The sequence below is a fragment of the Rhinatrema bivittatum genome, chromosome 2 (genome assembly GCF_901001135.1).
Source record: "Rhinatrema bivittatum chromosome 2, aRhiBiv1.1, whole genome shotgun sequence".
Classification (NCBI taxonomy): domain Eukaryota; kingdom Metazoa; phylum Chordata; class Amphibia; order Gymnophiona; family Rhinatrematidae; genus Rhinatrema; species Rhinatrema bivittatum.
Window position 1 is genome coordinate 89,025,197 of NC_042616.1, and position 17,828 is coordinate 89,043,024.

General features: G+C 45.1%; 1 protein-coding gene across 5 annotated transcripts in view; it reads right to left on the bottom strand.

Annotated features, from left to right (window-relative positions):
* XYLB (xylulokinase) overlaps nt 1-17,828 on the bottom strand; it is a 326,783-nt gene that overhangs the window by 211,194 nt on the left and 97,761 nt on the right. For all 5 annotated transcript variants that reach the window (XM_029588417.1, XM_029588418.1, XM_029588419.1 and 2 more), the window contains 2 exons: nt 12,112-12,230; nt 10,859-10,940 (listed from right to left, as the gene is read on the bottom strand). In XM_029588417.1, coding sequence (XP_029444277.1) covers nt 10,859-10,940; nt 12,112-12,230 — 201 coding nt within the window. The remainder of the gene's footprint in view (nt 1-10,858; nt 10,941-12,111; nt 12,231-17,828) is intronic.

A 17,828-nucleotide genomic window follows, 5' to 3' on the forward strand; every position in this document is an offset into this window, starting at 1 on the left:
AGTCTCAGCCTATTCTATTTTGGGATACGGCTAAAGCGGTGCTGAGGGGCGAAATAATTTCCTACGTCTCTCATCATTGAAAACGCCTTAATCAGCGTATCTTACTGCTTAGCTCTCAGGTACGTCAGGCTCGGGCTCAGATGATTCGGGTTCGATCAGAGGAGGCGCGGGCCTCCTATCTTTCCAAACAGCATGCTCTCAATTCTCTTTTGCATCAAAGGGCTAAGAAAAGCTATTTATATTACCGATTCAAGTTATATCAATACAGTAATAAGGCCGGGAGGATGATGTCTAATCTCATTAAATCCTCAGGGGTTAATAGAGTCATCCCGGCGCTGCGCAAATCTCCATCGGAAGTGGTCCGAGACACGCCTTCTATCTTAAATTGTTTTCGGGATTTCTATACTTCACTCTATTCGTCTGAGGGGTGGAACCAGGAGGCATGTCGGGAATTTTGTGAGACGGTGTCCCTCCCCCATTTGACCCCGGTTCAATGCGATGCGTTGAATGCCCCTATTTCAGTCACGGAGGTACGCATGGCTATTACCGGGTCTAAGAGTTTTAAAGCCCCAGGCCCTGATGGCTTCACAGCAGAGTTTTTTAAATTAATGGTGGATCAAGTGTCCGACCCTTTGGCTTTGATGTTTGCAGCTCTTGTGACTCAAGGCTCTTTTCCTGCACATACCAATCTGGCTCATATTATTTTGATTCCGAAGGCGGGCAAGGATCCCCTGCTCCCAGAATCGTATCGTCCGATATCCCTGCTTAACTATGACCATAAGTTATTGGCAAAGATCTTGGCAGACAGATTGGCGACGTTCTTGCCCACTTTGATTGGCGAACACCAGGTGGGGTTTGTGCGTCAGCGTTATGCGCTAGCTAATATTCGGAAAATTCTAGCCGCTATGACTATGAGTCAGTGGATGTCCCTCCCATATTTGGCCATCAGCTTCGATGCAGAGAAGGCGTTTGATAGAGTGGAGTGGGAGTATTTATTTTATGTATTGCAGCGCATTGGGTTTGGCGGTTTTTTCTTGCAGGCTATTAAGCTCCTCTATACGGAACCGAGAGCGCGTATAGTGGTTAACAGGGGGCAGTCGGAGGCGTTTCTGGTGGGTCGGGGCACGCGTCAGGGTTGCCCTCTTTCTCCCCTTTTATTTCTTTTACAATTAGAGCCTTTGTTGCTCAAGATTAATGAGTCCCCTGGTATCCGAGGCATTCGTATGGGTGAGGACATCTTTAAACAGGTTGCTTTTGCGGATGATCTGCTCCTTTTCATTACTAACCCTCAGTCGTCATTGCCCCTCTTAATGCAGGTACTCCAGGCTTTTGGGGAATTTTCTGGGCTGAAGCTCAACACCTCCAAGTCGTTGGTTTTGGCGTATCCGCCTGCCTTACGGGAGACTTGGACGGACCCTTTCCCCTTACAGTGGGCGGGGGATCACATTCGGTATTTGGGGGTATCCCTTCCCGGGGACCCAGACAAGGTCTACCAGGCTAATATACCTCGCTTGCTTCGGCAGACCAAAGACTTGTTGGCCATGTGGGGATCTTTGCCAATATCACTCATGGGGCGGGTGGCTCTCTTTAAGATGACCATACTACCGAAGTGGTTATACCTTTTCCAAAATCTGCCCTTGCTTTTGCGGAAAGGGGACCTCGCGTTTCTGGAGAGCGCCCTACGTAAATTTCTGTGGAGAGGTGGGAGGTCTCGACTCCCCTTAAAATGGCTGCAAAACACTTGGGGAATGGGGGGGCTAGGCGTGCCGGATCTCGCGCGCTATAATATGGCTTGCAATTTGCGGCTCTTGCGTAATTGGCTAATAGGGTCTTCCCATTATACACCAGGGTCCACGGACCAAGCCCTTCTATATCCACTGGCCCCGTCTTATGTGTTGCAGGCGGGATCTAGTCACCTTCCGGTAGTTTTGAACCAGGCGGCCCTTACTCGGCCACTGCGGTTGACTTGGTTGCGTCTCACAAAGCTTTTAGCGCTTCCTCCGATGTGTGCTTATTTTTTACCGTTTAAGGGGAATGCTGAGTTTCCTTCGGGATCTCAGTCTGCGATGTTTCGGTTGTGGGAGTCCAGGGGCATTACCCATTTGGGACACTTGTGGACTCGGGAGGGGGTCTTTATGCAGTTCTCGGCCTTTTGTGCGATGTATAAGTTGGGACCGATCCATACTTTCCCATACTTGCAAGCCCGTCACTATGTGAGTGCTCTGCCGGAGATAACTAAAGACCATCAGCTGTTTCTTACTCTCGATAGTATTTTTCACTTTGAAAGACCTGTGGTCCCATCCCTCTCTGGTTATTATAAGACTTTGCAGCAACGGACCATGGTGGATGTTTGCTCTTCCCTGGTGGCTCGTTGGAACAAAGACGGGGATTTTTGTGTTACGAATGTTATTTTGCGTATATGTTTTCGACGCATCTCCAGGATCTCTACTCATATGTATTTCAGGGAAATGCAATTTAAATTCTTAAGTAGGGCCTACATTTCTCCCCAAGGGGCATATCACTTGAAAATTGCCCAATCGCCGGTATGTTCCCGCTGTCCTGGGACGGTGGGTACTTTGTCCCACGTGTTTTGGACGTGCCCAGTGATTCGGCGGTTTTGGCACAAGATAGCGGACTTTTTGGCAGACTTGCTGGATGTGGTATTACCAGAGTCCCCCATGTGGTTTTTATTTGGTTGCGTTTCCCCTATCAGAGTTCGAGATCCTGGAGCGCGATGGTTGTTCCAGAAAGCCAGCCTGGTGGGAAAAAAGATTATCTTGCAGGTCTGGAGAGCCGCGGACCCCCCATCCTTCTGGGCCTGGAGGAATCAACTGCATGCGATGCTGACTATGGAGAGCATGGTGGCTCGGGGTTCTCCGAGACGACGGCAGCGGTTTTTCCAGATCTGGAATCCGTATATTCAGCGGCTATCCCCCCGGGCGCGTAGCCTTGTGCTCAATGAGTGAGTGCGGCCATCAACTTTCTGGAGATTTCGCCTGGCACCCCAGTCACACGGCCTGACACCATTCGTCTATTCTACTAGCATTGGACTGCATGGGTGGGGGGGGGGGGGGGGGGGGGGGGGAGGGTGCTGTTGTTACTGAGCTGGGTTTTTGGTGTGGGGGAGGGATCAGACCTCACCCTCCCTCTTTGTTATGGTATTTGCGATTGTATTTGTTGAAAATCCAATAAAATTGTTTAAACATAAAGAGTAGTTAGCACAATAAGGGAAGACAAAGTGCAGCTTAGATGGCCATATGGCCATCTAAGCTGCGTATTGCAAAATGGCCGGCACCATTTTGCAATACGGCAATACGATTCGAGTGCAGGAGGTCGCTCCCGGACCCCCGCTGGACTTTTGGCAAGTCTTGTGGGGGTCAGGAGGCCCCCCCAAGCTGGCCAAAAGTCCCTGGGGGTCCAGCGGGGGTCCGGGAGTGATCTCCTGTCATATGACAGGGCAAAGGTAGCGCTGGCACCATTTCTATTAACGCACCCGTGGCCCGAGAGTGGAAGATCACACCGGGACCCCCCCACTGGACCCCAGGTAATTTAAGACATTTTGGGGGGGGGGTCGGGAGGGTGGGGGATTTATTTTAAAGGGTCGGGGTGGGTTTTAGGGTTGTTTTAGTGTGCCGGGTTTTCCCGCCCTTCCCCTTCCCCTCCCCCTTCCCCCGATTTACGATTTTTTACGCTAAATCGGGGGAATTCCTATTGTATATCGCCTCTAACGATTTTTGACGATTTAAAATATATCGGACGATATTTTAAATCATCAAAAAACGATTCACATCCCTAAGGAGCAGCAGAGTGAAGGCTCATGTAGGTTAGTAAGTGGAGCTTGCACTGTAAGCACAAACAGATAAGGAGCCATTGTAGTAACTTGAGAAAAGGATTAAATGGGTGTAGCAACTTTGGCGAATAATAAGTAGTGCAGTTTAATTTTGGACAGGTTGCAGTAAAGAGACCTGCGAAGAGCAGGTTGCAGAAACCTAAGTGGGAAGAGATGAGAGAGTGATAATGGTTCTGGTAGCATGTTCAGAAAGCAAGGGATGGATTTTGGTGATGTTATAGAGAAAGAAACACCACATTTTAGCAGTTTTGCTCTTAATACTTTATATGTAATTTTATGTTTTAATATTCATGTAAGCCACTTAGAATCATAGATGTGGCCTATATGTGTTCTAATATATAAATGTGTAGAGTTGGAGAGAGAGGAGATAAGGATGACCCCAAGGTTATGGGCTGAGGGGACTGGGAGGATTACAGTATTATTCACAGAAATAAAGAAAGGGGGAAGAAGAGAGTTGGGTTTGGGGGAAAAGATAAGGAGTTCTGTCTTGGCCATGTTGAGACTGAGGTGGTGGTGACTCATCCAGCAGCAATGTCAGACAAGCAGGCTGAGATCTGGGACTGAATTTCTGATGAAATGTCTAATGTAGAGGGGCACATTGGGGAATTATCAGCATTCACATGGTATTGAAAGCCATGAAAGGAGATCAGAGCATCAAGGGAATTAATATTATACAGATTGAAGAGAAGCAGGCTTATGACAGAGCCCTGAGGAACACCAAATTACAATGGGATGGTGGTAGAGAAGGATCCGCCAGAAGTTAAATGAAAGTGTGATGGGAGAGGCAAGAAGAGAACAAAGATAGGACAGAATTCTGAAATTCAAGTGGAGACAGAATATCAAGGAGTAAGTGATGATCAATAGTACCAAAAGCAGCAGATAGGTCAAAGAGGATAAGGACTAAGTAAAGGCCTTTGTATTTGGTCATAAATAGATCACTGAGAGACTTTGGCAAGGGCTATTCCTGTGGAATGTAGAGGGCAAAAACCAGACTGGAGTGGTACAAGAACTACAAGGGAGTTCTAATTTTACAGTTTCATCAAATAAATGAAAAATAAAATTCTTATCAAAATTTTTTTGCCTTAAATACCCTATAGTATGTTCACTACACAAAACTGTAAAATTAAATAAAATATTAATTGGTAAGGTGTTGGGTGGCAATGCAATGATTAGCTAAAGGACACCAGCAATACCGGGGTGATTCCTTTATGCATAATTGCAGTGTTATGAGTATTTCTATTCTAATTTTTAAAAAAACCCATAGTATTTCTAAGGGAATTCTTTAAGGAATTTTTTTTTAGTTTTCACCACTTGTATGTTGGGTGTATTATTGGCAGTGGTGTACTGTGCTGCCCTTGATTTATTTACCGTTCAATTATTTATTGGTGATATCTAGGTGCGTGATTGCTGTGCAAAGAAAGAAACTTAACCCTCCAACTGTTTTTGATGGTTACAAAGAGTATGGGATATCTTTTCTATGGAAAAGGTGAAGGATAGCACTCATGTTTTATTTAACATTTGGCAACCCTTTGATCTCTTCTTTCTAATGTTTCATTTTCCTCTTGATTAGAAAAATTGAATAAAAAGGGATAATGCTGTTTCTGTTTACTAATGTATATTTCTAATTTCAGTGATTATGCTGCACTGAACATTATTACAGAATTCAACTTCTATTTCTGTACTGTTAAAACAATTATTTCAGGGGTTTTTTGTTTTTTTATTAATTTACAGAAAAAACCTGGCTGACCTCATACCTAATGGGTAAATCACCTTGGGCCCTTGTTAACATCTGTTTTCCAAATATTTTCTTTGAAAGTAATTGATAGGACTGAGGCCTTCCAAAAACAAGCGCAGGGTTTCTACCCCTTTCCAGTTCCTGTTCAGTTTAAGCAAAAGGAAACTTAGTCCGGTGAGCCACTAGGTGGCAGATGTGTTTTGCAACAGCACATTTACTTGGACTGAAAAAAATCATAAATGGCAGGAACTGGTCACAAGGCTTCATGATGTTTTCGAATGGATTCTGTTTGAAGAAATTGTTGATGTTATGTTTGAAAATGTATTTTTGCTTGGTTATTGATTATTTTACTTTGTTATAATGTTTTAAATCAAACTGAAACACGCTACAATATTTGATGGTCACAAGTGTAATAATTTTTTTTATTATAATGATACTCTCATATCTTATCTTGTTTTTTTCTGTTAAGATGTATTGAAAATATGCATAAATAAAAAAACAAGTGTCATAAATGGGCAAACTGGTATGATCTCTGTCAAGGGATTTATTACTAACCATAAAGGCATTACATAAAAGAAAAATAAGCTTTATAAAAACACAAGAATGTGACACGTGGTCTTTATAAATTTCTTAATTCCTATACTTTTTACCCATGAGTTTTGCACTAATTTTCAAAGTGAAAGGACGCACATTCCTAAGGAAAATTACTCACACACATTTACATCTGACTATAATACACACATACATTGGGATTTTCAAAAGAATTCATGTAGTTCTAAACCCTGACCTCAAGAACGCCTCCCTCTACTGAGCGTAAAAGTTTGTTCTTAGTGGCATTACGCATATACATCTGCCTGCAGATAGAATGGGCTATTTTCTAAAAGCACATTTCTACAGTTTTATCCATGCAAATGGGTTTGAGAATTACCCTCTATGACATAAATGATTTTGCTTACTGGGTTGACCTAAACAGTAGGCGAACTAGGCAATTGCCTTGAGCACCAAATGTTTTTTTGCAGGGGTGGGGCAGCAAAAATCAGCCATGGGAAGGAGCAGCAGAAGAGCGGGCTGATATGCCATGATATGCCACGGGGAGGGAGGGGGGCTGCTTCTCGGTACTGCTGGTGCAAGAGAAGAGGTAGGTGACTCACAGCCAAAGCAGCTCCTGGCAAAGTCATCCTTTCTACTCTGCCCGTCCTGTGATTCTTCCTGAAACTGGAGGTAAACCTGGAAGGCGCAGGAAGGGAAAGGTGATTATGCTGGAGGGAGGGACGAGAGGAAGAAGGGAAGGACCAAGGACTATGCCAGGAGTATGGGGAGAAGGAGATTGTTTGGGTAATTTCCAGGTTCTTGTGGCCTGGTTTTGCCTCTGTTGGAAACAGGATGCTGGGCTTGATGGACCCTTGGTCTGACCCAGCATGGCGATTTCTCATGTTCTTATGCCAGGGGGTGGGTGTGAGAGTAGAAAGCCAGAAGGAGTGAATGGGGGAATTTTAAGTGATTGTGCCAGGTAATGTCCTTTTTCATGAAAAGTAAATGTTTCAGTATAAATGCAGAATTTGTATCCATACGAATGCATAATATTAATCTACGAGAGTTAATGGGAAAGGTGTTAATATGAAAACGTTAATTTGGGGAGGGGGAGCACAAAGCGAAAGGTTTGCCTAGGGCACCCATTACCCTTGCACTGGCCCTGCCTGCATAAGGAAGTCAGCAAAAACACATGTAAATTGCACCAGATTTTAAAGAAAATGTACGTGCTTTAAAAATTACTCTGCGAAATTTACCTGCACACAATTACACACCTGCTAAATTTTGCGCAGAAATTTTTCAGGAAATCCAAAAGTGCGCATGCAAGTGCAAACTCCACCCTCAGGAAATGCCTGCAACTCAGTCTGGGTAAATGTACATGCATGCAGAATACACGAGTGCAAAGTTTTCCTGCATATCAGGCAAGCAATTTTGTAAAGGGCCATTTCCCCATTTAAAACACTGTTTTACCCACAGAAGTCCCTTGAAAATGACCCCTCTACGTCTGCCACAAACAAAGATTTCACTTTTACCCCAGAGGTTTGCTTTAGCACAGACCTAATTCAGAGATGTCCACCTAAAAGCATCAGGGGGCTGGGGTGCACTAGAAGGGTCCCATTGTATTCTACCTCACGCCACCACAACTAGCGGCATTATAACAGGGGAATGCAAACTAAACACATCAGACTAGGTCTGCAACATTGGATGTGCTGAGCCTTGGTGGGGCTCACTAGCAAGACTTAACTTTATGTGAGACAGAAAGGACAACATTCCTGCTCTCTCCCGTATTTGCATTATGAGGATATTAATTGCAGTACATAAGAACATAAGAAATTGCTATGCTGGGTCAGACCAAGGGTCCATCAAGCCCAGCATCCTGTTTCCAACAGAGGCCAAACCAGGCCACAAGAACCTGGCAATTACCCAAACACCAAGAAGATCCCATGCTACTGATGCAATTAATAGCAGAGGCCATTCCCTAAGTAAACTTGATTAATAGCAGTTATTAGACTTCTCCTGCAAGAACTTATCCAATCCTTTTTTAAACCCAGCTACACTAACTGCACTGACCACATCCTCTGGCAACAAATTCCAGAGCTTTATTGTGCACTGCAAAAAAGTTATTTCTTCCCCTCAGTTTGGTATCCCCATACTCCTTTTATGTTGGAGGGGGAACATATCACATGCATAATTTCTGCTTCCTAAACACCAAGGGATAGGTTTTCTAAATCATCTAGCTGCCTAATTGTGGAAATAGGCAGATAGATTACAAGCCTTGGAAACTTACTGTCACCGAACACTTCAATTTAGTTGCTGAAACTCTGGGCAGTCCGGGGGATGATTCACTTAATCACTTCTTGTGTGGTTCTTGAGGTCAGCAGGCGCTAATATTCAGTGCTAGCTGGCTAACTTAACCAGTCAACCCTAAGATCAAGGTTAGCTAGTTTAAATCTAGCCAGATGTGCCTACAAACCAGGACTCAGCAATCCCCCCTCCCAATCCCCCCTTCCGATTCCTTGAGTAATCCCTTGTGGCCCAATCCCCCTTCTTGATCTCCCAACCTGAGCATCAAATTTTCCTCCTGTCTCCGCCTCCCCTCCCCCATCCACCTTAACCACCTCCCTGGAATCTGTATTTAAAATTCATAGTAAGGGAGTAACAAGTAAATAATCAGCAGAAACACCCCCCCCCCCCCAACGTGGTCCATCCAGTCTGCTCAGTAAGATTTTTAAAGGGTAACTGCTACTCCATGCAGTTTACCCCCATGCCTCACGTTACATATAGCAACTGTCACTCCATGCAGGTTCCTCCAGTTAACACAGTTTATCCCTTTTCTTCATTCCCATCCTTTAGCCACAAGGGAACCTCTATGTTTATCCCATGCCCTATTCCATTACCGTTCTAGAACAAGCATATCATAATTAGTCTCTCTCTCTCTCTCTCAGCATTTGCAAAAACTTCGCACCATGCGTTATGGTGCTTTCGCATGCAAAAACCACCATATAGCACTTTGATAAATGACCCCCATAGACAGCAATTAATAAACATTGCTTGCTAATCTCACAAGAAGAAATCTCTACTATCACCCAAGCACTGCTTTAAAAGTAAGATCCATTTTCATCTGCTGTGTGAGGCATCCCCATAGTATTAGCTACTGTGTTGCAATCTGAAGGTTTCATTTGATATTTTTTAATGGAAACCTGACACAACAGGAGCACTGGGAGCACTTCTTCAATTAACAGTAGAATAACTGTGCTAGAAAAGGATGCATAGAGGAGCAGTGCCAAATGTAACATTATGTCACCTGACAGAGCTGATCTGTGGATTAACAAAATTTACAGAATAAACAGATTTACAGCAAGCAAAATAATTCATACAGTCTCAAATATTCAAGGTGGCCGAACAGGTAGCAAAAGCCAGAGAGATGCTTACATGCAAAGGAAGAGGAAATATTCAGCAGAACAAAGGAGATGATATTGCCTCTGTATAGGTCCCTGGTGAGACCTAGGTTGGAATACTGTGAACAATTCTGGAGACCGCACCTTCAAAAGGATATAAACCTATTGGAGTCACTCCAGAGGGTGGCTAATATAATGGTCTGTGATCTTTGTTGTAAAGTATATGGGGTCAGATATAATGATCTAGACATGTAATCTCTAGAGGAAAGGCGAGATAGGGGAGATATGATAGAGGCATTTAAATATCTCAAAGGTTTCCATGCAAAGGAAGTGAGCCTCTTTCAATGGAAAGGAGGCTGTAGAACAAGGGGTCATGGGATGAGGGTACAAAGGACTTGGAGTAATCTAAGGAAATATTTCTTCACAGTGGGGTAGATTTTCAGACGAGCGCGAACAGCCTACTTTTGTTTGCGCTCCAGGCGCAAACAAAAGTACGCTGGATTTTAGTAGATACGCGCGTAGTCGCACGTATCGGCTAAAATCCTGGATCGGCGCGCGCAAGGCTATCGATTTCGTATAGCCTGCGCGCGCCGAGCCGCGCAGCCTACCCCCGTTCCCTCCTAGGCCGCTCCGAAATCGGAGCGGCCTAGAAGGGAACTTTCCTTTCCCCTCCCCTCACCTTCCCCTCCCTTCCCCTACCTAACCCACCCGCCCGGCCCTGTCTAAACCCCCATCCTACCTTTGTCGGGGGATTTACGCCTCCCGGAGGGAGGCGTAAATCCCCGCGCGCCAGCGGGCCTCCTGCGCGCCGGGCCGCGACCTGGGGGCGGGTACGGAGGGTGCGGCCACGCCCCCGGGCCGTAGCCACGCCCCCGTACCCGCCCCAAAATGCTGCCGACACGCCCCCGCAACGCCGCACGCTCTGGCCCCGCCCCCGACACGCCTCCCGACACGCCCACTCCGAAAACCCCGGGACTTACGCGAGTCCCGGGGTTCTGCGCGCGCCGGTGAGCCTATGTAAAATAGGCTCACCGGCGCGCAGGGCCCTGCTCGCGTAAATCCGCCCGGTTTTGGGCGGATTTACGCGAGCAGGGCTCTGAAAATCCGCCCCAGTGGATGTATGGAATAACCTCTTTATACAGGTGGTAGAGACAAGGACAGTATCTGAATTCAAGAAAACATGGGCTAACCACAGAGGAACTCTGAGGAGTGGCAGGATCGTAAAGAGAAATGGTTGGTGTGGATAGGAAGACTAAATGGGCTGTGTGGTCTTTTTCTGCCTTCATGTTTCTATGTTTCTAAACCTACCATCTTTCAGGGGTGCTGTATATTTCAGTTTCTCACCTGGATTGTCCCCTGTGAATGCAACTACTTTGCAGTCTGCAGAGAAACCGTAACGTTGAACAAAATACAAGGAAACAGACCCCTGTGGAGAAAAATAGCACAAAGTTAGCTCTGAGACACCATAGCTGAGCACTGCGCTAGTACTTCAAGTCCTTCAATCAGTAACCCCCTCCTGAGCTTGAGAACAGTGAAGTCTGCAGTTGTCTACCAGATGACCTAGGAACAAAGATGCTACAAGCTTCTGTATTTTGATAAAGTGGATTTCCACCAGAGTGTAGCCAGCAGAATACTCATACATTACTATAGCCATCTACAAGCACACTGGTTTCTACTGGAGCAACAAATAGCTTTTTACGGTATCCAAACCCTCTGCAGCAAGCCTTGGATATGAAAACCTGCCCCACCCCTCTACTCTTCAGTATCTCTTGTACAATACAGTATTCACCCACAACTTACTATTGGCTCTTATTTCTAGGGAGTACAGCAGTCAAATTCTATTGAATTACAAACAGAGATGGGCTCAGTTTTGGACTGCAAAGATCACAATTCAAGGAGGTGAACTACGATCCAGGAGCATTCAAATGTTTTCTACATCTTTGATCATGATCCGCAACTTTTTTTTTTTTTAAATTCAAGACCAATCCAGCCTCCAGTCATATGCAGTAATAAATAAAAGATGTGTGGAAGAACAATGAAAGAGGCAGAATACATTTAAAAATGTTCAGATCATGCCCTGCTCTGGGATCATAGTCCGAAATCCGGCTCATCTCTCATAAAATACCTACAGTACCTGAATGTAATCTGCTTCTGAAGTACCAAAAAGCAGGATATAAATAAAATAAAAATAAAGAATCATCTTTATACAAATTTGTTGGTTTTGAGCAAGCTTTTCTGTGCAAAGGAGCCACTATATTGGTCCTCCTCTTCAACTCATTACACCAACCATCTCTGGGAATGAAAGAGCTTGAGATTCGAGAGGCTAAAGAATGGAGATTCTGAGGTCTGAAAATAAAAGATGGGAGGAGGCATTTAAGGCACCATGACTCTATACCAAATCATTCTTATGGCACAAGAATATCTGGTTCCATTAAAGATGCCCTTTCTAGGACAGGTATGATTTAGAAAGGAAAAAAAAAACACCCCATCAGAAACACAAAAAGATTGCAATATTTAAAACCAAAATATCAGCTATATGTCCCATTAAAAAGACGCACATCTGTTCCATGCACTTACAAACCACACCAGCCACGTACCAGTACTGAATTGGATGGTACCACTGACCCAAGCTTTTCCTCTAATTCAGGTGCACAAGCACAGAGGCAGGTCTGTGACCAGACTTTTTCATGAATCTGCAGTAAATTCATTCCAGAGCCTGTAAGACAGTAGCATCAAAACATCAAGGGAATGTACACTGCAGACATTAAGGGAATGTACATTGCAGATGCATCCAAAAGATGACTCAGTATATAAAAAATATGAGTGACTTATCAAAAGCTTACAAAACTGATGAACACTTTCAACAATTAGGCCCTAGGTTTGGAATGTTGACATTTAGAGCACATCGGTGTCTTCACGTAATAGCTTTACTGAAGCGAGATTTCTAAACACAGTGAGGTCGATACTCAGCCCCATTTATCCAGACAAGTTCAGAATTATCCGGCTAAGTATCGATGTCCGAATATCCGGCTTTGTTCAGAAGCCACTATTTATTCAGATAACTACTTATCCCACGAAGTAGTTAGCCAGCTAAGTGGTGAGCAGGATGGAGTCAAAGTGACTAACTTAGGGGATCATTCATCAAATCGTGTTAGGGTGTTATCGCGGACATTAGGGCCCTAACGCCCGCAATAACACCATAACGTATGTGATAAATATTGCATCGCAAAATGCGTATGCAAATTTTAAGAATTTATTCAAGTGGGAGGGTTTTGGGCAGAGTATATGGAAATGAGGGCTGTTTAACATTGCATGCAATAACGTAGTGCACGCTATCGCGGGATTTAACACCAAAAATAACTACACCATTTTTCTTGGTGCTATGTTCTCTCTACCTAGCTGCAATCAAGCAAGGGAGAGAGAACATGGTATAAATCTACTCTTCTTTCACCTTTCATCCCTCCAAATCACATAAAATTCTCACTGATGGTAAGTGTGCTGTTCGTATGTATGATTGTGCATGTAAAACTGCCTCCCAGAACCCACCCCAAGTTACTTGCGATGTGAAAATATTGCGGGTGCGATAAATTCAATGTGCGTTGCGGTAAAATAGCTATGTGAAGCGGTACCAGGAATATTACCCTAACAATGCACCTTATTATCGTGGGCTCTATTCTTGCTATATTTATCGCCAAACATTGAATCTAGGTCTTAGAAAGATAAGTAGCAATGATCACACTTATGCAGCTAAGTTAGCCAGATAAGTTGGATCTACTGTTGAGTAGGTCTAAAGTTAGACAAATAGACATATATGGCTAACTTTAAAATTATCTGGGTATATTCAGTGGCTCAACTGCATCACTGAATATCCCAGCTAAATTAGCTATCTTTTGAATATGGACCTCAGTGAAGTGAGAGGAAGTGGTCCAGTGGTTAGTGCATTGGACTATAATTCGAAAAAGTTTTTCTTTCTTTACTTATTTCTTCATGCTTTTAAATGGTGTCCTTAATCAGAGGGCCTTACAATGTGTAGATTTGTGTAGTAACATAATAGATGTTGGCAGATAAGCTTCAGATAGCCCACCCAGTTTGCCTGTTTGTCCCTGTCTACATTGTGCCAGCTAAAGATATAGTCCAATGTCAGTTGTACAAGTTTTATCACCTGCAGGATATCACTCAGTATACAAATAATGCCAACTCCCTTCTTTGGTCTTTTATTATTCTAAGTAGATGAGCACACAAGTTCCCTAAGTAAATCAACATCCAGGCCACCCCTTCTCCCTTTTCTCTTACCACAGCCCTCTACATCTGCCCGAAGCATGCTGGAGCTCTGTCCCAGTTTTGGTTTCTGCCACCTGAACTGGCAGGTTATTCCAGGCATCAATTACCCTTTATCATAAAGAAGAATCTTCTCATATTTCTTCTGAAGGTCCCTCTTTCCAACATCATCCTTATCCTAGAATTTCTTTTCTACAGATAATTGCACCTTCCTGTGTTTTAAGGAAGCCTGCTAAATATTCTCCCCTTTCTTTCCTTCAGCGAGCAGGTAGGGTTTGAGCTACAGGCACTGAACAGTTTTGACAGTTCCCTGAACTGCTTCTATCCTTTCAATGTTCTTCAGTCATTTATTCAATTTGATTACTCACCTTCCTCAAAGAAGGCATTAAAGCGAAGAACAATATAATGCATTCAAGTAGCATAACAATATGATACACTGAAGCCCAATACATATAGTATAATGAAAATACATAATTTAAATAACATACAATACAGCAAATACTGATTACATAATTTAAAATACATAACTATGATTGCTTCCAGCCCTTAATGATTAACCCTCCATTGATGACATCCAGATCCCCAACTCAGACAGCAAAAGCCCACAAATACAGCCTAAAAAATAGGTAGTTAAGACTCAGCTTCAAGTGGCATAGTATTCCACAGTAAGGGTGTCATTAAGTTAAATGCTTTCTGCCTCAGAGCTGACAATCATGCAGCCCTCAATGAGGGAACAGCTAATCATAGCTCTTCTAGGGAGGACCCACAGGGAAATGAGTTGAGTACCTTGATGACTGTATTTCAATGCCATTTACAGAATATAAATGAAACTACAAAAAAAAAAAAAAAATTGAGCAATCAGCAATAAGCTGTGCTTGAGCACCCTTTAATTAAGCTGGGTCATACAAGTGAAAATCTGTAGCATTCACACAATGCCAGGGGTTAACCTCTAAGTAATTTCTTAGCAACTACAAAGCTGTAATGATACAACCATTTCACCGATATAATGGATATGGGTGTGAGTGAGCCCTTAGCACTGCAACGTGTTGGATTCGTGGACCCTTGAGCCGACTTGGACGGATGATGACGCACTGTGGAGTTACACAGTGGGTGTTGAAGGCGGGAGGCAGCACTGGAGACCCAAGGTCCCCCCAGGAGGAGCCCGTGAGGACCCTGGCCGCTTGGACTTACTAGCGGTCTCCTGAAAGTCGGATTCCCTAGGATGGAGGAGTAGAGCTGGAACCAGGAGGCCAACTGGAACTTCACCACTGGAAGCCCGTGGTCCCCCTGCAAGGAGCTTGTGAGGACCCGAGCCACTTGGACTTACGCGAGACCTCCTGGGCGAGCGTCGAAGTGAGGGAGCAGCAGCTGAAGTCCGAAGACAATGGACGGAAGCCGAAGTCAGGAGCCAGTGGATGAAAGCCGAAGTCAGGAACAGCAACTAGTAACTCTAAACCTCGTTACAAGGCAAAGCATAGGATTAGCTGCAGGGTTTAAATACTAGGGATGTGAATCGTTTTTCTGACGATTGAAAATATCATTTTTAAAGTTGGTGCCGGCCATCCATTACTCCTACCATGTGACAGGGGCCGGCCAATGGCATGGATACCCTGTCACATGCTAAGGGCAAAGGGCCGTCGGCGCCATTTTGTTTACCGGCAGCCAACGGCCTGAAAGTGGGAGATCGCTCCCGGGACCCCCGCTGGACCACCAGGTACTTTAAAAAAGTTTTGGGGGGGGGGTCAGGAGGGTGGGGGATTAGAAAGAATTAAATTTAAATGGTCGGGGTGTTTTTTTCTTTTTTCGGCATGACACAGCCGATTTAAACGGGTAAAAACCGCAGGAACGAAGATTTCCCGTGGTTTTTACCCAAACCCGATACCGGAAGCGAGTCCGGTACCGATTCACATCCCTATTAAATACCCCTGCAGCGTCTGACGTCATCAGAGGGCTGTCCTCCTTCTTCCCGTGCTGGCCCCTTTAAATCTTGAGCCCCCGCGTGCGTGCACCTAGGGGGCAGGGCCAGGCGCGTCGGATCGACGGCGTCTCCCTTGAGGAGGGTGCGCCGTGGCAGAAGCCAGGATCGGGCCTTGCCGGCCGGGGAGGCAATTCAGCGGCCCGAGCCGGCCCCGAGGTGAGTGGAGGGACCGGGGCATGGCCCGGGACCATAACAAATGTAGATGTCGCAGCCTCGAGGACAAGCTCCCGAGGCCTACGCCGGCAGCTGGCAAATGCAGCCTGTAATGGGACAGACTGGAGGTTCTCCTTTACCAGCCACCTCCTCCACAGGCTGAGCCCTTGGGATTCTGGCAGCCGGAAGGACTTAGGCGGGTCCCTAGGTCCAACAGGGTCTCATCGGAGAGAGAGGAGTCCCGGCATTTCGTGGCATCGGGGGTGAGTAGGGTGGCCTGCTAGGCCGTCCCGCAGGCTGCCAAACATAACCACTTTCAAAGTTTAGGTCACAGGTGAAATTTCATGATTTTCTGGATGTAGTGATATAGAGTACCTACAGGGATGCCTGGAAACTCTTATAGTTAAAGCTTAATAAATAGAGATATGTGGCATCCACTAAACCACCTCACTGAAATGTGGAACTTTGTAAAAGAATGTGCCTGTGCTAATTAGAACCAAGTTTACTAAGGGTTTTTCCCCCTCCCCCAGAGTCACAGAATGGAAGAAAAGCCTTAGCGAATCAGGCCCTAGATAAGTAGCAGTGGGCCTAATGAACCAAAGGGTCTTTCCCTTTTTGTATTTATGTGAAAAATATCCTAGTACCCAGGCCTCTAAATAGTTACCAGCTTGGTAATTTCCAGTAGAAACTCCAACGTTGTAAAAAAGAATAAAGATGAATTTTCAAAAAGCTGTGAGCGTAAGAATCAGCACACATGTGTGTAAATAGCACATACGCGCACGTATGCTATTTTATAAATCTCAAAATACTCGGGTAAGGGTGTGCAAATAAAATTGCGCATGTAAAAAAAAAAAGGGGGCAAGCCAAGAGCATTCTGAGGCGGGGCCAACATTTACCTGTGTACGGTGCTGTTTTATAAGCAATTTACGCATGTAGATTCGGCAGCTTTCTCGCTTATATTTACGCCTGCACTATATCTGGGAGTGAGTGATAGTAAATGTCTTAAAAGTGAAACACTGACTGGGTGGAGTGTCTGGGTGAAAGGGGGGGGGGGGGGAGTTGAGGCTGAAGAGCCAGGAGGGTCTCAATGACCTGCAGATGGACGGGGAGAATTGGTAGACTAAATAGTAAAACTGGTAATTTCATTGCTGCGTGCATGTTAGAAAATTTCCCAACTTACACGCATAAAACCTAATATACTGGAGGTAAAAGGTGTGTAAATTATGTAGGTAAAATTTCCAAGCATATATTTTAAAAGTTAGACATAAAATATATGGGTATAGCAGTTGCGTGCTACTTATCCAGATAAAGTCAGATTCATCCAGTTAAATCTTGGAAGCAGAACTTATCCACACAAGTTCCAATTTATCCGGAACTTACATACTAAGTCAGGCTAAGACAGATAGCCAAATAAGTCTAGAAATCACTACCGAATAAGTTAAAATTTTAAGACTTAGCCAGATAAGTGCCACTACTCAGCTGGACAGGTTGGAACTTATCCGGATAAGTACAATGGGGCGGATTTTCAAAGGCCTGCGCGCCGGCGGCCTATTTTGCATAGGCCGCCGGCGCGCGTAAAGCCCCAGGACGTGCATAAGTCCTGGGGCTTTTGTAAGGGGGCGTGTCGGGGGCGGGGCGCCAGCCCGGGGGTGTGGTCGAGGCCTCCGGACCAGCCCCCGGGACCGGAGGACGGAGCGGGGCTGCCGGCCGACAGGCGTAACTTTGCCGACAAAGGTAAGGGGGGGGGTTAGGTAGGGGAAAGGAGGGGAAGGTGGGGGGAGGTGGGGAGAGGGCAAAGGAAAGTTCCCTCCGAGGCCGCTCCGAAATCGGAGCGACCTTGGAGGGAACAGAGGCAGGCTGTGCGGCTCGGCGCACATAGGCTGCTGAATTTGCGCAGCCTTGCGC